The sequence below is a fragment of the Oncorhynchus gorbuscha genome, unplaced genomic scaffold, assembly GCF_021184085.1.
Source record: "Oncorhynchus gorbuscha isolate QuinsamMale2020 ecotype Even-year unplaced genomic scaffold, OgorEven_v1.0 Un_scaffold_569, whole genome shotgun sequence".
Classification (NCBI taxonomy): domain Eukaryota; kingdom Metazoa; phylum Chordata; class Actinopteri; order Salmoniformes; family Salmonidae; genus Oncorhynchus; species Oncorhynchus gorbuscha.
Genome location: NW_025745403.1, coordinates 42,937 through 64,113, shown reverse-complemented (window position 1 = coordinate 64,113; position 21,177 = coordinate 42,937). Strand labels below are relative to the sequence as shown.

The window sequence follows — 21,177 nt, the reverse complement described above, 5'->3', positions numbered from 1 at the left end:
CAGGGCTCATAGGGCTCTGTTCACTATATAGTGCACTACTGTTGACCAGGGCTCATAGGGCTCAGTTCACTATATAGTGCACTACTGTTGACCATGGCTCATAGGGCTCATAGGGCTCTGTTCACTATATAGTGCACTACTGTTGACCATGGCTCATAGGGCTCATAGGGCTCTGTTCACTATATAGTGCACTACTGTTGACTAGGGCTCATAGGGCTCATAGGGCTCTGTTCACTATATAGTGCACTACTGTTGACCAGGGCTCATAGGCTCTGTTCACTATATAGTGCACTACTGTTGACCAGGGCTCATAGGGCTCTGTTCACTATATAGTGCACTACTGTTGACCAGGGCTCATAGGGCTCATAGGCTCTGTTCACTATTTAGTGCACTACTGTTGACCATGGCTCATAGCGCTCTGGTCACTATATAGTGCACTACTGTTGACCATGGCTCATAGCGCTCTGGTCACTATATAGTGCACTACTGTTGACCATGGCTCATAGCGCTCTGGTCACTATATAGTGCACTACTGTTGACCAGGGCTCATAGCGCTCTGGTCACTATATAGTGCACTACTGTTGACCAGGGCTCATAGGGCTCTGTTCACTATATAGTGCACTACTGTTGACCAGGGCTCATAGGGCTCATAGGGCTCTGTTCACTATATAGTGCACTACTGTTGACCAGGGCTCATAGGGCTCATAGGGCTCTGTTCACTATATAGTGCACTATGAAGGGAATAGGTAGTGCACTATATAGGGAATAGGTAGTGCACTATATAGGGAATAGGTAGTGCACTATATAGGAATAGGTAGTGCACTATATAGGTAGGGAATAGGTAGTGCACTATGAAGGGAATAGGTAGTGCACTATATAGGGAATAGGTAGTGCACTATATAGGGAATAGGTAGTGCACTATATAGGGAATAGGTAGTGCACTATATAGGGAATAGGTAGTGCACTATATAGGGACTAGGTAGTGTAGCTAGGACATGAGTAATGTATCAAACATTACCCTTTATCAGGTAGGACATGAGTAATGGATCAAATATTACCCTTTATCAGGTAGGACATGAGTAATGTATCAAACATTACCCTTTATCAGGTAGGACATGAGTAATGTATCATATCAGGTAGGACATGAGTAATGTATCAAACATTACCCTTTATCAGGTAGGACATGAGTAATGTATCAAACATTACCCTTTATCAGGTCGGACATGAGTAATGTATCATATCAGGTAGGACATGAGTAATGTATCAAACATTACCCTTTATCAGGTAGGACATGAGTAATGTATCAAACATTACCCTTTACCAGGTAGGACATGAGTAATGTATCAAACATTACCCTTTACCAGGTAGGACATGAGTAGCACAGCCATCTTATCTGTCTGTTATTCTCAACCTGATTGACTCAATGTTAGCCTGGTTCCAGATCAGTTTGTTATGTCACCTGACAATGACCATATGTATTGGCAAGACAGCACAAACAGATCTGGGACCTGGCTTAAATCAATGTGTCTGTTGTCATGCTGTAGCCTGGGTTCCACTCTGCTCTGTGATTTGTAGGGAGAGTCTGAGTTTGCCCGCATCATGTCTCTAGTGGATCCCAACGGGTCCAACAAGGTGACCTTCCAGTCCTTCGTTGACTTCATGACTAGAGAGACGTCCGACTCAGACACCTCAGAGCAGGTCCTCGCCTCCTTCAAGATCCTGGCTGCTGATAAGGTGGGAAGTGATGATTGACTCAATCCTGGTTCCAGATCAGTGATGGCTCTCTGTCTGTCTCTCTCACTGGCTTCCTCTCTGTCTCTCTCACTGGCTTCCTCTCTGTCTCTCTCACTGGCTTCCTCTCTGTCTCTCTCACTGGCTTCCTTTCTGTCTCTCTCACTGGCTTCCTTTCTGTCTCTCTCACTGGCTTCCTCTCTGTCTCTCTCACTGGCTTCCTTTCTGTCTCTCTCACTCGCTTCCTCTCTGTCTCTCTCACTGGCTTCCTCTCTGTCTCTCTCACTGGCTTCCTCTCTGTCTCTCTCACTGGCTTCCTTTCTGTCTCTCTCACTCGCTTCCTCTCTGTCTCTGTCTGTCTCTCTCACTGGCTTCCTCTCTGTCTCTGTCTGTCTCTCTCACTGGCTTCCTCTCTGTCTCTGTCTGTCTCTCTCACTGGCTTCCTCTGTGTCTCTCTCACTGGCTTCCTCTCTGTCTTCCTCTCTGTCTCTCTCACTCACTTCCTCTGTGTCTCTCTCACTCGCTTCCTCTCTGTCTCTCTCACTCGCTTCCTCTCTGACTCTGTCTGTCTCTCTCTCTCACTCGCTTCCTCTCTGTCTCTCTCACTCACTCACTTCCTCTGTGTCTCTCTCACTGGCTTCCTCTGTGTCTCTCTCACTCACTTCCTCTCTGTCTCTCTCACTCGCGTCCTCTCTGTCTCTCTCACTGGCTTCCTCTCTGTCTCTCTCACTGGCTTCCTCTCTGTCTCTGTCACTCGCTTCCTCTCTGTCTCTCTCACTGGCTTCCTCTCTGTCTCTCTCACTCACTCGCTTCCTCTCTGTCTCTGTCTGTCTCTCTCACTCGCTTTCTCTCTGTCTCTCTCACTCGCTTCCTCTCTGTGTCTCTCACTCGCTTCCTCTCTGTCTCTCTCACTCGCTTCCTCTGTGTGTCTCTCACTGGCTTCCTCTGTGTCTCTCTCACTGGCTTCCTCTCTGTCTGTCTCACTCGCTTCCTCTCTGTCTCTCTCACTTGCGTCCTCTCTGTCTCTCTCACTCACGTCCTCTCTGTCTCCCTCACTCGCTTCCTCTCTGTCTCTCTCACTCGCTTCCCGTGTCTCTGTCTGTCTCGCTCCCTCGCTTTCTCTCTGTCTCTCTCACTCACGTCCTCTCTGTCTCTCTCACTCGCTTCCTCTCTGTCTCTGTGTCTCTCTCACTCGCTTCCTCTGTGTCTCTGTCTGTATCACTCACTTCCTCTCTGTCTCTCTCACTGGCTTCCTCTCTGTCTCTCTCACTGGCTTCCTCTCTGTCTCTCTCACTGGCTTCCTCTGTGTCTCTCTCACTCGCTTCCTCTCTGTCTCTCTCACTGGCTTCCTCTATGTCTCTCTCACTGGCTTCCTCTCTGTCTCTCTCACTGGCTTCCTCTGTGTCTCTCTCACTGGCTTCCTCTCTGTCTGTCTCACTCGCTTCCTCTCTGTCTCTCTCACACGCTTCCTCTGTGTTTCTCTCACTCGCTTCCTCTCTGTCTCTCTCACTGGCTTCCTCTGTGTCTCTCTCACTGGCTTCCTCTCTGTCTGTCTCACTCGCTTCCTCTCTGTCTCTCTCACACGCTTCCTCTGTGTCTCTCTCACTCGCTTCCTCTCTGTCTGTCTCACTGGCTTCCTCGCTGTCTCTCACTGGCTTCCTCTGTGTCTCTCACTGGCTTCCTCTGTGTCTCTCACTGGCTTCCTCTGTGTCTCTCTCACTCGCTTCCTCTGTGTCTCTTTTACTCGCTTCCTCTCTGTCTCTGTCTGTCTCTCTCACTCGCTTCCTCCGTGTCTCTCACTCGCTTCCTCTCTGTCTCTCTCACTCGCTTCCTCTCTGTCTCTCTCACTCGCTTTCTCTCTGTCTCTCTCACTGGCTTCCTCTCTGTCTCTCTCACACGCTTCCTCTGTGTCTCTCTCACTCGCTTCCTCTCTGTCTCTCTCACTCGCTTCCTCTGTGTCTCTCTCACTCGCTTCCTCTCTGTCTGTCTCACTCGCTTCCTCTCTGTCTCTGTCTGTCTCTCTTACTCGCTTCCTCTGTGTCTCTCACTCGCTTCCTCTCTGTCTCTCTCACTCGCTTCCTCTCTGTCTGTCTCACTCGCTTCCTCTCTGTCTCTCTCACTCGCTTCCTCTCTGTCTCTCTCACACGCTTCCTCTGTGTCTCTCTCACTCGCTTCCTCTCTGTCTCTCTCACTCGCTTCCTCTCTGTCTCTCTCACTCGCTTTCTCTCTGTCTCTCTCACTGGCTTCCTCTCTGTCTCTCTCACACGCTTCCTATGTGTCTCTCACTCGCTTCCTCTCTGTCTCTCTCACTTGCTTCCTCTGTGTCTCTCACTCGCTTCCTCTCTGTCTCTCTCACTCGCTTCCTCTCTGTCTGTCTCACTCGCTTCCTCTGTGTCTCTCTCACTCGCGTCCTCTCTGTCTCTCTCACTCGCTTCCTCTCTGTCTCTCTCACTCGCTTCCTCTCTGTCTCTGTCACTCGCTTCCTCTCTGTCTCTCTCACTGGCTTCCTCTCTGTCTCTCTCACTCGCTTCCTCTCTGTCTCTGTCACTCGCTTCCTCTGTGTCTCTCTCACTCGCTTCCTCTCTGTCTCTCTCACTCGCTTCCTTTCTGTCTCTCTCACTGGCTTCCTCTCTGTCTCTCTCACTCGCTTCCTCTGTGTCTCTCTCACTCGCTTCCTCTGTGTCTCTCTCACTCGCTTCCTCTCTGTCTCTCTCACTGGCTTCCTCTCTGTCTCTGTCTGTCTCTCTCACTCGCTTCCTCTCTGTCTCTCTCTGTCTCTTCCTCTTTCACCCCTTTCCTTTATCCGTCTCGTGCATGCTTTCTCTCTCTCCCTAGTCAAGTCACGTCACAATTTATTTTAAAGTCTATTTTACGACGTCATCTCAAATGTGTTTCACTCTGTGTTGTATCCTTTTCCATAGCCCTTCATCCTGCTGGAGGAGCTGCGTAGAGAGCTGCCCCCTGAGCAGGCAGAGTACTGTATCTCCAGGATGCCCCTGTACAATGGGCCTGACGGGGTCCCAGGGGCTCTGGACTACACTGCCTTCTCCACGGCCCTCTATGGGGAGAGTGACCTCTAGCTTCACACACCAGAAATGCACCCTGACCTTGTGTCAGTCTCGCTCCGTTTTGTTCCACACATTTACCTCTAAAATGATTCGTATTTTGACCGGTACTAAAGGGAGTTATATTTTTGAGAAATACAAAGCATTTTAAAGCTGTTTCATGAGTGTATGATTTTTAAAGAGTAGGGAGAAATATTTATTTCAAAGGACTGAGCAGGATTCATTCACTAGATAAAAAAATAAAATAAGACTACATTATAATCCACCCAGGCTACATTATAATCCACCCCAGACTACATTATAATCCACCCAGGCTACATTATAATCCCCCCAGGCTACATTATAATCCACCCAGGCTACATTATAATCCCCCCAGGCTACATTATAATCCACCCAGGCTACATTATAATCCACCCCCCCCCCCCAGGCTACATTATAATCCACCCAGGCTACATTATAATCCACCCAGGCTACATTATAATCCACCCCTACATTATAATCCACCCCAGACTACATTATAATCCCCCCAGGCTACATTATAATCCACCCCAGACTACATTATAATCTCCCTCCAGGCTACATTATAATCCCCCCAGGCTACATTATAATCCACCCAGGCTACATTATAATCCCCCCAGGCTACATTATAATCCACCCAGGCTACATTATAATCCACCCAGGCTACATTATAATCCACCCAGGCTACATTATAATCCACACAGGCTACATTATAATCCACCCCAGACTACATTATAATCCACCCAGGCTACATTATAATCCACACAGGCTACATTATAATCCACCCAGGCTACATTATAATCCACACAGGCTACATTATAATCCACCCCAGACTACATTATAATCCACCCAGGCTACATTATAATCTCCCCCCAGGCTACATTATAATCCACCCAGGCTACATTATAATCCCCCCAGGCTACATTATAATCCACCCCAGACTACATTATAATCCCCCCAGGCTACATTATAATCCACCCAGGCTACATTATAATCCCCCCAGACTACATTATAATCCCCCCAGACTACATTATAATCTCCCCCCAGGCTACATTATAATCCACCCCAGACTACATTATAATCCACCCAGGCTACATTATAATCCACCCCAGACTACATTATAATCCACCCAGGCTACATTATAATCCACCCCAGACTACATTATAATCTCCCTCCAGGCTACATTATAATCCACCCCAGACTACATTATAATCCACCCAGGCTACATTATAATCCCCCCAGGCTACATTATAATCCACCCAGGCTACATTATAATCCCCCCAGGCTACATTATAATCCACCCAGGCTACATTATAATCCACCCAGGCTACATTATAATCCACACAGGCTACATTATAATCCACCCCAGACTACATTATAATTCACCCAGGCTACATTATAATCCACACAGGCTACATTATAATCCACCCCAGACTACATTATAATCCACCCAGGCTACATTATAATCCACCCCAGACTACATTATAATTCACCCAGGCTACATTATAATCCACCCAGGCTACATTATAATCCACCCAGGCTACATTATAATCCCCCCAGACTACATTATAATCCACCCCAGACTACATTATAATTCACCCAGGCTACATTATAATCCACCCAGGCTACATTATAATCCACCCCAGACTACATTATAATCCCCCCCAGACTACATTATAATCCCCCCCAGGCTACATTATAATCCCCCCAGGCTACATTATAATCCCCCCAGACTACATTATAATCCCCCAGACTACATTATAATCCACCCAGGCTACCAGTATGTCAGAACTGCAGTACTATTTATTGTCAAAACGAGTGAAAACTTGGGTTTCCTGATTAGAGTAGAGTCAAGTTTCCCCTGAAACTGATTTGGAGTCAGTCTAGCGTTTCTCCCCATTAATGTTTTGTGTCTAACTTGGGGGAGGGGAACCTGATCCTAGGTCTGTACCTCGGGGGAACTTTCACCCCAGAGCCTCATGATATGGCAGAAACTAGGCTGTGTTGATGCCAGAAACAAAAATAATATAACTGTAAAATAACGAACTGTTTTGTCTGGGTAAAACTACAACATTTCTAGTCCCCTCAGCAGCCGGTGTGGAGTCTGAAGTTATGAAGCGTTACTAAGTGTTAAGGCAAACGAGCAGAAAATAAACTCTTGTGATTAAAACGTCTTGGTTGTTTTTCTTCTGTTGTAGCTGGACGTTTTGAATATCCGAGTGATACCTGTTGAAAACGGGACAATACGGGCAGATGGACTTTTTGATTCTTTTAGGACATGTTTTTCCCCCTTCAGGTTTTACTTTCTAGGTTTTGTCAAGTAACGAAGAAAATAACATCAATCGAAATCAATACATTTTCAAGACATGATTTGAAACGCCTTATTTAAATAAAAGGCTTTGTAATCTGTGTCAAAGCAGCGTTCCCTTTCAGAGAGCGGACACCTACAACATGTAATCAGATAGGTACAGGCACGTCATATCGTTGTCGTTCTTCTCCTGGAAGGACCTGAATGTTGCTCAATCAAACCTGCGCATGCGTGGTTCCGCAGCGTGTGGTTCTGCAGCGTGTGGTTCTGCAGCGTGTGGTTCTGCAGTGGTTGCGCCTGCGTGGTTCTGCAGTGGTTGCGCCTGCGTAGTTCTGCAGCGTGTGGTTCTGCAGTGGTTGCGCCTGCGTAGTTCTGCAGCGTGTGGTTCTGCAGTGGTTGCGCCTGCGTAGTTCTGCAGCGTGTGGTTCTGCAGTGGTTGCGCATGCGTGGTTCCGCAGCGTGCAGCGTGGTTCGTGTGGTTCGTTCCGCAGCGTGCAGCGTGGTTCGTTCCGCAGCGTGCAGCGTGGTTCGTTCCGCAGCGTGCAGCGTGGTTCGTTCCGCAGCGTGCAGCGTGGTTCCGCAGCGTGCAGCGTGGTTCCGCAGCGTGCAGCGTGGTTCCGCAGCGTGCAGCGTGGTTCCGCAGCGTGCAGCGTAGGCTCAGCCTGCGTGGTTGTGCAGCTCCTCCACGCCAGACGGAGGAGAGTGATTTATGGACATTGAGTTGACAAGCGGCCGCCGGCGGGGTCAGAGTTGGTTGCTCTCTTCAGACACTTTTTGTTCCTTTGCAGTTAAGACAAGCAAAAGAAGAAGAAGGAGAATTACAACGCCATGGCTCCTACAATATATGAGAGTTCAACAACAAAAGGTAAACTGTTGCAACTTCCTGGTTTAGTATTTAGCTAGAGAGGAGCTGGCTGCCGAGCAGCTGTCAATGACTGGCTCGATTAGTTGCAGTTGGTTAGTTTGCTGCATATCCACGTCAACGTTTTTCCATCCAGCTACCCTAAATGCCAAACGTTTTTATTTATTCATAGATAGATTGATAGATTGATAGCTACATAGCAGCTAGTCAACATGTGCTGTCTGCATGTTCCCCTGCCTGGTAGAGTAACGTCAGCAAAACACGGGCAGAGAGAGATAGATAGTAACTTGGGTCGCAATGTCAGGACACCAAACGTTTCCAGAACCGGACGGAAACGAAACGGGGGACCGGCATTTATCCAATAGAAACTCTGGTGTTATTTGTAAAAACTCGAGTTGAACTGAATTTGTAGAATATATATACTCTCGTTTTAGTTGCAAAAGGTGTAACTACTGTTTCCATTGGACAAATTCATGTAAGTCTTATCTCCGTTCCGTTTGTTTCCATTTTAAGAAACGTTTTACAACTGAACAGGCGTAATGAATACACCCCTGACACGTGTAAACCACTTCCCTGTAAACAAGCGAGTTAACGAACATCTTGTCTCGGTAATGGACAACTGGTGGGTCTTTTGTAGATCAACCCCCCTCCACAGAAATATTATATATATATATATACACAGTACCAGTCAAAGGTTAGGACACACCTACTCATTCCAGGGTTTTTCTTTATTTGATTTTTAAAACTATTTTCTACATTGTAGAATAATAGTGAAGACATCAACTATGGAATAACACATATGGAATCATGTAGTAACCAAAAAAGTGATAAAACAAATCAAAATATATTTTACATTTGCGATTCTTCAAAGTAGCCACCCTTTGCCTTAAATGACAGCCTGGCATTCTCTCAACCAGTTTATATAACCATATTAACATGTACTATGCTAACTGCAGAGCTTCACTAGAGGCTGAGCTCAGGGAGCTGTTGAGGAAGAGGATCATGATACTAGATGGAGGGAAGGGAACATATTTATCATGTAATATGTTGCTTACCTCAGGTAGTGGCCCTAGCAGACCTGCCCTAGAGGCTGAGCTCAGGGAGCTGTTGGGGAAGAGGATCATGATACTAGATGGAGGGATGGGCACCATGATCCAGGAGAGGCGATTGGAGGAGGAGCACTTCAGGGGGGAGGAGTTTAAAGACCACACCCACAGCCTGAAGGGCAACAACGACCTGCTGAGCATCACACAGAGTGACGTCATCTACAATATACACAAGGTACGGTGATGTCATCTACAATATACACAAGGTACGGGATGTCATCTACAATATACACCTGAAACCCCACCTCTTTAAGGAATACCCTTTAAGATTTAGATGCACTATTGTAAAGTGACTGTTCCACTGGATGTCATAAGGTGAATGCACCAATTTGTAAGTCGCTCTGGATAAGAGCGTCTGCTAAATGACTTAAATGTAAATGTAAAAAGGTACAGTGATGTCATCTACAACATGCACAAGGTACGGTGATGTCATCTACAACATGCACAAGGTACGGTGATGTCATCTACAACATGCACAAGGTACGGTGATGTCATCTACAATATACACAAGGTACGGTGATGTCATCTACAATATACACAAGGTACGGTGATGTCATCTACAATATACACAAGGTACAGTGATGTCATCTACAATATACACAAGGTACGGTGATGTCATCTACAATATACACAAGGTACGGTGATGTCATCTACAATACACACAAGGTACGGTGATGTCATCTACAATACACACAAGGTACGGTGATGTCATCTACAATACACACAAGGTACGGTGATGTCATCTACAATATACACAAGGTACGGTCAGTGGAGTTAAAGAGTGGTTCACGTTATCCAGGACACCAACACACCGAAAGGTTGCAAGTTCAAATCCCCGAGCGGACAAGGTAGAAATCTGTCGTTCTGCCCCTGAACAGGCAGTTAACCCACTGTTCCTAGACCGTCATTGCAAATATGAATTTGTTCTTAACTGACTTGCCTGGTTAAATTAAAATGCACCTGTCTGTTACGCCCTAGTAATAATTAACCTGCACCTAGAATTGTTGATCTGTTATTGAGACGTATTTCCGGTCTTTTTGTGGGAGAGAGAGACTGGCGGACAGGATGAGATGACCTCTTTATGTGGGAGAGAGAGACTGGCGGACAGGATGAGATGACCTCTTTATGTGGGAGAGAGAGACTGGCGGACAGGATGAGATGACCTCTTTATGTGGGAGAGAGAGACTGGAGGACAGGATGAGATGACCTCTTTTTGTGGGAGAGAGAGACGGGCGGACAGGATGAGATGACCTCTTTATGTGGGAGAGAGAGACGGGCGGACAGGATGAGATGACCTCTTTATGTGGGAGAGAGAGACTGGAGGACAGGATGAGATGACCTCTTTTTGTGGGAGAGAGAGACGGGCGGACAGGATGAGATGACCTCTTTATGTGGGAGAGAGAGACTGGAGGACAGGATGAGATGACCTCGTTTTGTTTGGTGAAACTCTGCTGCGTGGATAAGCATTGACGTTCCTCTCTTGTGTTTGTTCCTAGGAATACCTGCTGGCCGGGGCAGACATCATTGAGACCAACACTTTCAGTAGCACCTGTATCGCCCAGGCCGACTACGGACTGGAACACTTGGTAAGACAACGGGGTCAGGGGGCGGTCTGTAGAATAACACTCCGATGAGCAATCAGAAGCTGTTATCGCAACATCAGATCACCAATCAGAAGCTGTTATCGCAACATCAGATCACCAATCAGAAGCTTTTATCGCAACATCACATCACCAATCAGAAGCTGTTATCACAACATCAGATCACCAATCAGAAGCTGTTATCACAACATCAGATCACCAATCAGAAGCTGTTATCGCAACATCAGATCACCAATCAGAAGCTGTTATCGCAACATCAGATCACCAATCAGAAACTGTTATCGCAACATCAGATCACCAATCAGAAGCTGTTATCGCAACATCAGATCACATGTCGTCAGAAAGGGATGGGTTTCTAAAGGTGACGTGACACAATAAATGTCTCACTCATTCATTCAGGTTGTTTGACTCCCTGATGTTTTCTCAGGCTTATCGTATGAACAAGGTGTCAGCAGAGGGTTGTTTGACTCCCTGATGTTTTCTCAGGCTTATCGTATGAACAAGGTGTCAGCAGAGGGTTGTTTGACTCCCTGATGTTTTCCCAGGCTTATCGTATGAACAAGGTGTCAGCAGAGGGTTGTTTGACTCCCTGATGTTTTCCCAGGCTTATCGTATGAACAAGGTGTCAGCAGAGGGTTGTTTGACTCCGTGATGTTTTCCCAGGCTTATCGTATGAACAAGGTGTCAGCAGAGGGTTGTTTGACTCCCTGATGTTTTCTCAGGCTTATCGTATGAACAAGGTGTCAGCAGAGGGTTGTTTGACTCCCTGATGTTTTCCCAGGCTTATCGTATGAACAAGGTGTCAGCAGAGGGTTGTTTGACTCCCTGATGTTTTCCCAGGCTTATCGTATGAACAAGGTGTCAGCAGAGGGTTGTTTGACTCCCTGATGTTTTCCCAGGCTTATCGTATGAACAAGGTGTCAGCAGAGGGTTGTTTGACTCCCTGATGTTTTCCCAGGCTTATCGTATGAACAAGGTGTCAGCAGAGGGTTGTTTGACTCCCTGATGTTTTCCCAGGCTTATCGTATGAACAAGGTGTCAGCAGAGGGTTGTTTGACTCCCTGATGTTTTCCCAGGCTTATCGTATGAACAAGGTGTCAGCAGAGGGTTGTTTGACTCCCTGATGTTTTCCCAGGCTTATCGTATGAACAAGGTGTCAGCAGAGGGTTGTTTGACTCCCTGATGTTTTCCCAGGCTTATCGTATGAACAAGGTGTCAGCAGAGGGTTGTTTGACTCCCTGATGTTTTCCCAGGCTTATCGTATGAACAAGGTGTCAGCAGAGGGTTGTTTGACTCCCTGATGTTTTCCCAGGCTTATCGTATGAACATGGTGTCAGCAGAGGGTTGTTTGACTCCCTGATGTTTTCCCAGGCTTATCGTATGAACAAGGTGTCAGCAGAGGGTTGTTTGACTCCCTGATGTTTTCCCAGGCTTATCGTATGAACAAGGTGTCAGCAGAAATAGCCAGGAAAGCAGCAGATGACATCACCAACCAGACAGGTCAGCTGATAAAGATAAAGTATCGTCATTGGAGGAAAAAAAACAACCCTATTTGACATTGACAACATTGCGTGTAGTAGATGTGTGTTTCCGTGTTTGTAACTCACAAACCTTTTGTTTTTTTATTACCAGGTTGTAAGAGATACGTGGCGGGCGCCGTGGGCCCCACCAATAAAACCCTGTCTGTGTCTCCCTCAGTGGAAAGACCAGACTTCAGGAACGTCAGTAAGAGATCAGCTTGTTGTTTATGCTTCTTCCTTGTCTTTCTACTGATGTCACTGCAAAGTGGCAGATTGGCAGGTGTTTTCCCCTTACAGTGGTGACATGTCACTACAGACCTGCGCTATATAGCTGTCTGTTATCCTATCAGGGTCTATAAGGCCTCTCAGACCTACACTATGTATCTGTTACCCTATCAGGGTCTATAAGGCCTCTCAGACCTACACTATGTATCTGTTACCCTATCAGGGTCTATAAGGCCTCTCAGACCTACACTATGTATCTGTTACCCTCTCAGACCTACACTATGTATCTGTTACCCTGTCAGACCTACACTATGTATCTGTTACCCTATCAGGGTCTATAAGGCCTCTCAGACCTACACTATGTATCTGTTACCCTATCAGGGTCTATAAGGCCTCTCAGACCTACACTATGTATCTGTTACCCTCTCAGACCTACACTATGTATCTGTTACCCTATCAGGGTCTATAAGGCCTCTCAGACCTACACTATGTATCTGTTACCCTATCAGACCTACACTATGTATCTGTTACCCTCTCAGACCTACACTATGTATCTGTTACCCTATCAGGGTCTATAAGGCCTCTCAGACCTACACTATGTATCTGTTACCCTCTCAGACCTACACTATGTATCTGTTACCCTATCAGGGTCTATAAGGCCTCTCAGACCTACACTATGTATCTGTTACCCTCTCAGACCTACACTATGTATCTGTTACCCTCTCAGACCTACACTATGTATCTGTTACCCTCTCAGACCTACACTATGTATCTGTTACCCTCTCAGACCTACACTATGTATCTGTTACCCTCTCAGTCCTACACTATGTATCTGTTACCCTATCAGACCTACACTATGTATCTGTTACCCTCTCAGACCTACACTATGTATCTGTTACCCTCTCAGACCTACACTATGTATCTGTTACCCTCTCAGACCTACACTATGTATCTGTTACCCTCTCAGACCTACACTATGTATCTGTTACCCTATCGGGGTCTATAAAGGCCTCTCAGACCTACACTATGTATTTGTTACCCTCTCAGACCTACACTATGTATCTGTTACCCTCTCAGACCTACACTATGTATCTGTTACCCTATCAGACCTACACTATGTATCTGTTACCCTCTCAGACCTACACTATGTATCTGTTACCCTCTCAGACCTACACTATGTATCTGTTACCCTCTCAGACCTACACTATGTATCTGTTACCCTCTCAGACCTACACTATGTATCTGTTACCCTATCGGGGTCTATAAAGGCCTCTCAGACCTACACTATGTATCTGTTACCCTCTCAGACCTACACTATGTATCTGTTACCCTCAGACCTACACTATGATCTGTTACCCTCTCAGACCTACACTATGTATCTGTTACCCTCTCAGACCTACACTATGTATCTGTTACCCTATCGGGGTCTATAAAGGCCTCTCAGACCTACACTATGTATCTGTTACCCTCTCAGACCTACACTATGTATCTGTTACCCTCTCAGACCTACACTATGTATCTGTTACCCTCTCAGACCTACACTATGTATCTGTTACCCTATCAGACCTACACTATGTATCTGTTACCCTATCAGACCTACACTATGTATCTGTTACCCTATCAGACCTACACTATGTATCTGTTACCCTCTCAGACCTACACTATGTATCTGTTACCCTCTCAGACCTACACTATGTATCTGTTACCCTATCGGGGTCTATAAAGGCCTCTCAGACCTACACTATGTATCTGTTATCCTATCAGGGTCTATAAGGCCTCTCAGACCTACACTATGTATCTGTTACCCTCTCAGACCTACACTATGTATCTGTTATCCTATCAGGGTCTATAAAGGCCTCTCAGACCTACACTATGTATCTGTTACCCTCTCAGGGTCTATAAAGGCCTATCAGACCTACACTATGTATATGTTACCCTGTCAGTCCTACACTATGTATCTGTTATCCTATCAGACCTACACTATGTATCTGTTACCCTATCAGACCTACACTATGTATCTGTTACCCTCTCAGACCTACACTATGTATCTGTTACCCTATCAGGGTCTATAAGGCCTCTCAGACCTACACTATGTATCTGTTACCCTCTCAGACCTACACTATGTATCTGTTACCCTATCAGACCTACACTATGTATCTGTTACCCTCTCAGACCTACACTATGTATCTGTTATCCTATCAGTCCTACACTATGTATCTGTTACCCTATCAGGGTCTATAAGGCCTCTCAGACCTACACTATGTATCTGTTACCCTATCAGACCTACACTATGTATCTGTTATCCTCTCAGACCTACACTATGTATCTGTTACCCTCTCAGGGTCTATAAGGCCTCTCAGACCTACACTATGTATCTGTTACCCTATCAGACCTACACTATGTATCTGTTACCCTATCAGACCTACACTATGTATCTGTTACCCTATCAGACCTACACTATGTATCTGTTACCCTATCAGACCTACACTATGTATCTGTTACCCAATCGGGGTCTATAAAGGCCTCTCAGGGGACTCTTGATAAACCATTGGTAACCTCCAGAGTTGACAGTACTCTGTCTGATGGTGCTACCGTGCTGAGTGGTTGTGTGTCTTCCCCCCTCAGCCTTTGATGAGCTGGCTGAGGCCTACGCCGAGCAGGTCCGGGGTCTGTTGGATGGAGGAGCGGATATTATCATGGTGGAGACCATCTTTGACACGGCCAACGCCAAGGTACACCTTCTTCACTCGCTGTCTTCATCACTGACTGTCATCTAGTTTCTCTTCTTCACTCGCTGCCTTCATCACTGACTGTCATCTAGTTTCTCTTCTTCACTCGCTGCCTTCATCACTGACTGTCATCTAGTTTCTCTTCTTCACTCGCTGTCTTCATCACTGACTGTCTTCACCACTGACTGTCTTCATCACTGACTGTCTTCATCACCACTGACTGTCTTCACCACTGACTGTCATCACCACTGACTGTCATCACCACTGACTGTCTTCACCACTGACTGTCATCACCACTGACTGTCTTCACCACTGACTGTCTTCACCACTGACTGTCTTCATCACCACTGACTGTCTTCATCACCACTGACTGTCTTCATCACCACTGACTGTCTTCATCACCACTGACTGTCTTCATCACCACTGACTGTCTTCATCACTGACTGTCTTCATCATCACTGACTGTCTTCATCATCACTGACTGTCTTCATCATCACTGACTGTCTTCATCATCACTGACTGTCTTCATCATCACTGACTGTCTTCATCACTGACTGTCATCTAGTTTCTATCAATGTGATTCTAGTTTTACATACGTTTCCATACAATTGATCATAATCAATGTATCGATTAATTTTTTTATTTTTATCTTGTCATAAAGGCAGCACTGTTTGCTATCGACAAACTGTTTGAAGAGAGCTACGAACCCAGACCTATATTTGTAAGTATGAATTCTGTCTTTTTGTCAGTGTCTTGCCAGTATATTTCTGAGTTAAATTACTAAATTACTCAATTAGTTAGCTAACGAGGCTAATTGAGGCTAGCCATAACACTACTGTGCTTCTCACCGTCCTACAGTTAGCTAACGAGGCTAATTGAGGCTGCTAGCCATAACGTTACTGTGCTTCTCACCGTCCTATAGTTAGCTAACGAGGCTAATTGAGGCTAGCCATAACACTACTGTGCTTCTCACCGTCCTACAGTTAGCTAACGAGGCTAATTGAGGCTAGCCATAACACTACTGTGCTTCTCACCGTCCTACAGTTAGCTAACGAGGCTAATTGAGGCTAGCCATAACACTACTGTGCTTCTCACCGTCCTACAGTTAGCTAACGAGGCTAATTGAGGCTAGCCATAATGTTACTGTGCTTCTCACCGTCCTACAGTTAGCTAACGAGGCTAATTGAGTCTGCTAGCCATAATGTTACTTTGCTTCTCACCGTCCTACAGTTAGCTAACGATGCTAATTGAGGCTGCTAGCCATAAAGTTACTGTGCTTCTCACCGTCCTACAGTTAGCTAACGAGGCTAATTGAGGCTGCTAGCCATAACGTTACTGTGCTTTTCACCGTCCTACAGTTAGCTAATGAGTCTAATTGAGGCTAGCCATAATGTTACTGTGCTTCTCACCGTCCTACAGTTAGCTAACGAGGCTAATTGAGGCTAGCCATAACACTACTGTGCTTCTCACCGTCCTACAGTTAGCTAACGAGGCTAATTGAGGCTAGCCATAATGTTACTGTGCTTCTCACCGTCCTACAGTTAGCTAACGAGGCTAATTGAGGCTGCTAGCCATAACGTTACTGTGCTTTTCACCGTCCTACAGTTAGCTAATGAGTCTAATTGAGGCTAGCCATAATGTTACTGTGCTTCTCACCGTCCTTCAGTTAGCTAACGAGGCTAATTGAGGCTAGCCATAACGTTACTGTGCTTCTCACCGTCCTACAGTTAGCTAATGAGGCTAATTGAGGCTAGCCATAATGTTACTGTGCTTCTCACCATCCTACAGTTAGCTAACGAGGCTAATTGAGGCTAGCCATAACGTTACTATGCTTCTAACCGTCCTACAGTTAGCTAACGAGGCTAATTGAGGCTGCTAGCCATAACTTTACTGTGCTTCTCACCGTCCTACAGTTAGCTAACGAGGCTAATTGAGGCTGCTAGCCATAACGTTACTGTGCTTTTCACCGTCCTACAGTTAGCTAATGAGTCTAATTGAGGCTAGCCATAATGTTACTGTGCTTCTCACCGTCCTACAGTTAGCTAACGAGGCTAATTGAGGCTAGCCATAACGTTACTGTGCTTCTCACCGTCCTACAGTTAGCTAATGAGTCTAATTGAGGCTAGCCATAATGTTACTGTGCTTCTCACCGTCCTACAGTTAGCTAACGAGGCTAATTGAGGCTAGCCATAACGTTACTGTGCTTCTCACCGTCCTACAGTTAGCTAATGAGGCTAATTGAGGCTAGCCATAATGTTACTGTGCTTCTCACCGTCCTACAGTTAGCTAACGAGGCTAATTGAGGCTAGCCATAACGTTACTATGCTTCTAACCGTCCTACAGTTAGCTAACGAGGCTAATTGAGGCTGCTAGCCATAACTTTACTGTGCTTCTCACCGTCCTACAGTTAGCTAACGAGGCTAATTGAGGCTGCTAGCCATAACTTTACTGTGCTTCTCACCGTCCTACAGTTAGCTAACGAGGCTAATTGAGTCTGCTAGCCATAATGTTACTTTGCTTCTCACCATCCTACAGTTAGCTAATGAGTCTAATTGAAGCTGCTAGCCATAACGTTACTGTGCTTCTCACCGTCCTACAGTTAGCTAACGAGGCTAATTGAGGCTAGCCATAACGTTACTGTGCTTCTCACCGTCCTACAGTTAGCTAACGAGGCTAATTGAGGCTGCTAGCCATAACGTTACTGTGCTTCTCACCGTCCTACAGTTAGCTAACGAGGCTAATTGAGTCTGCTAGCCATAATGTTACTTTGCTTCTCACCGTCCTACAGTTAGCTAACGAGGCTAATTGAGGCTAGCCATAACGTTACTGTGCTTCTCACCGTCCTACAGTTAGCTAACGAGGCTAATTGAGGCTGCTAGCCATAACGTTACTGTGCTTCTCACCGTCCTACAGTTAGCTAACGAGGCTAATTGAAGCTGCTAGCCATAAGGTGACTGTGCTTCTCACCGTCCTACAGTTAGCTAACGAGGCTAATTGAGGCTAGCCATAACGTTACTGTGCCTCTCACCATCCTACAGTTAGCTAACGAGGCTAATTGAGGCTGCTAGCCATAACGTTACTGTGTTTCTCACCGTCCTACAGTTAGCTAACGAGGCTAATTGAAGCTGCTAGCCATAAGGTGACTGTGCTTCTCACCGTCCTACAGTTAGCTAACGAGGCTAATTGAAGCTGCTAGCCATAAGGTGACTGTGCTTCTCACCGTCCTACAGTTAGCTACGCATAACTCCATTCAGATTATATCCTAAACAGCAGCCTACATGTTGGCTTTGGTCGTTGTAGCCTTTTCTCGCTCTCAATTCACTTTTAATTCGGTCATTTATATTCCTTCTTCCATTGATTTAAGATGTCTCCCTAACTTGCTTGACCACACAAGCGGAGACGCAATCCAATTGTCTGTCTGTCTCCGCGGGAAGCGTCAGGATCAGAGCGCCTTTTTCCAAATCATTAAAATACACTGAACAAAAATATAAACGCAGGACTGAACTCTCTCAGGACATATTGATTGATTGTGTTTCTAGATATCAGGCACCATCGTAGACAGGAGTGGTCGAACTCTCTCAGGACAGACGGGAGAGGCCTTCGTCATCAGTGTGTCCCATGCCAAACCCCTCTGGTGAGTCATTACAATCTGCTTCAGGACTACAATACTACCTTGTTGTTGTTGCTGTTGTTGTTGACTTCCACAGGTTTGTCCTCAAGTTTCTTGCTGTTTTATATTCAAATAAACTTCAAACTTCAGATCTGCTGGAGAGATTAATGGAATCCACAATATCTGACCTCATCAGACTGGGCCTCAATAGGTTGATGTGCAGTGTGTTCCTCTCTTCCAGTATTGGTCTTAACTGTGCCTTAGGAGCCACTGAGATGAGGCCTTTTATTCAGGCTATTGGGAAATGCACCACGGCTCACGTCTTGTGCTACCCCAACGCAGGTAACCAGCACCCATCCGTCTCCACTCACCCGGCAACTTAGCATCTAGCTAGCTCACCTTTTCTTTGTGTGTTCACAACCAACGATCTGCCGTTTTCACACCCTCCTCTCGTTTCAGGTCTCCCCAATACGTTCGGTGGATACGATGAGACCCCGGAGTTGACAGCCTCACATTTAAAGGTCAACTCGTTGATTTATAGCTGGTCTACCCAATGAATGATCTATCAATTTGATTCAGACAAATTAATAAATATCATTCCACTCCAAAATGCTAACCTCCCCTGTTATTGTAATGGTGAGAGGTTAGCATGTTTTAGGGGGTATGATATAAAATGTTAACCTCCCCTGTTATTGTAATGGTGAGAGGTTAGCATGTTTTAGGGGGTATGATATAAAATGCTAACCTCCCCTGTTATTGTAATGGTGAGAGGTTAGCATGTTTTAGGGGGTATGATATAAAATGCTAACCTCCCCTGTTATTGTAATGGTGAGAGGTTAGCATGTTTTAGGGGGTATGACATAAAATGCTAACCTCCCCTGTTATTGTAATGGTGAGAGGTTAGCATGTTTTAGGGCTATGATATAAAATGCTAACCTCCCCTGTTATTGTAATGGTGAGAGGTTAGCATGTTTTAGGGGGTATGATATAAAATGCTAACCTCCCCTGTTATTGTAGTGGTGAGAGGTTAGCATGTTTTAGGGGGTATGTTATAAAATGCTAACCTCCCCTGTTATTGTAATGGTGAGAGGTTAGCATGTTTTAGGGGGTATGATATAAAATGCTAACCTCCCCTGTTATTGTAATGGTGAGAGGTTAGCATGTCTTGGGGCAATGATATAAAATGCTAACCTCCCCTGTTATTGTAATGGTGAGAGGTTAGCATGTCTTGGGGCAATGATATAAAATGCTAACCTCCCCTGTTATTGTAATGGTGAGAGGTTAGCATGTTTTAGGGGGTATGATGTGTGTCTGTAACTTTCTCAAGCATTATCATTCAGGATTAATTCAGGATTATCCGTAACCACGGTAGCGTCCACATTAATGTAGAAGTGTCACGAAACATATTCTATTCTCATTTTCACAATAAAAGTGACTCCAAAATGACACTATACATAATTTACCATTAGTTTCTATTGGGCAACCAAAACAAACATCCAACACGTTTATAGAGTCACAAGCGTGATGTAATGATTGTGTGCCTGGTTTATGGGACAAAACACTAAACGCTTGGCAACTTTAATACACAGTGAATGTGTCCCAATACTTTTGGTCCCCTAAAATGGGGGGGGAACTATGTACATAAAGGGCTGGAATCTCTAAACGGTTCAGCTGATATGGATGAAAATACTCTCAAATTAAAGCTTGACAGTCTGACCTTTGACCTCATAGTCATTGTATCATTACAGTTTCTATACACAGTGACTGACTCTCTTATTTGTGTAGGACTTTGCTACAGATGGTCTGGTGAATCTGGTTGGTGGATGCTGTGGAACGACTCCTGCACACATCAGGTGACCTGTCGTCTGCTCTGTCCTCTGACACGAGCTGCTGTCCAGCGATATAGGACTGATATACTGTCTATAGATATAGGACTGATATATTGTCTATAGATATAGGACTGATATATTGTCTATAGATATAGGACTGATATATTGTCTGTAGATATAGGACTGATATATTGTCTATAGATATAGGACTGATATATTGTCTATAGATATAGGACTGATATACTGTCTATAGATATAGGACTGATATACTGTCTATACTACTGTCCAGTGATATAGAACAGATATACTGTCTATAGATATAGGACTGATATATTGTCTATAGATATAGGACTGATATACTGTCTATACTACTGTCCAGTGATATAGAACAGATATACTGTCTATAGATATAGGACTGATATATTGTCTATAGATATAGGACTGATATACTGTCTATACTACTGTCCAGTGATATAGAACAGATATACTGTCTATAGATATAGGACTGATATATTGTCTATAGATATAGGACTGATATATTGTCTATAGATATAGGACTGATATATTGTCTGT

General features: G+C 45.2%; 1 protein-coding gene and 1 pseudogene across 1 annotated transcript in view; both read left to right on the top strand.

Moving 5' to 3' along the window:
• Nucleotides 1-5,109, top strand: part of LOC124018708 — a 72,286-nt pseudogene extending 67,177 nt beyond the window's left edge.
• Nucleotides 5,110-7,844: 2,735 nt separating this feature from the next.
• LOC124018710 (methionine synthase-like) overlaps nt 7,845-21,177 on the top strand; it is a gene marked incomplete at its 3' end in the record, with an annotated part of 56,228 nt that continues 42,895 nt past the window's right edge. Inside the window, 11 exon segments of the mRNA XM_046334060.1 lie at nt 7,845-7,987; nt 9,045-9,265; nt 10,587-10,676; nt 12,122-12,191; nt 12,324-12,416; nt 15,062-15,168; nt 15,827-15,886; nt 18,705-18,799; nt 19,017-19,117; nt 19,235-19,296; nt 20,561-20,628. Coding sequence (XP_046190016.1) covers nt 7,951-7,987; nt 9,045-9,265; nt 10,587-10,676; nt 12,122-12,191; nt 12,324-12,416; nt 15,062-15,168; nt 15,827-15,886; nt 18,705-18,799; nt 19,017-19,117; nt 19,235-19,296; nt 20,561-20,628 — 1,004 coding nt within the window.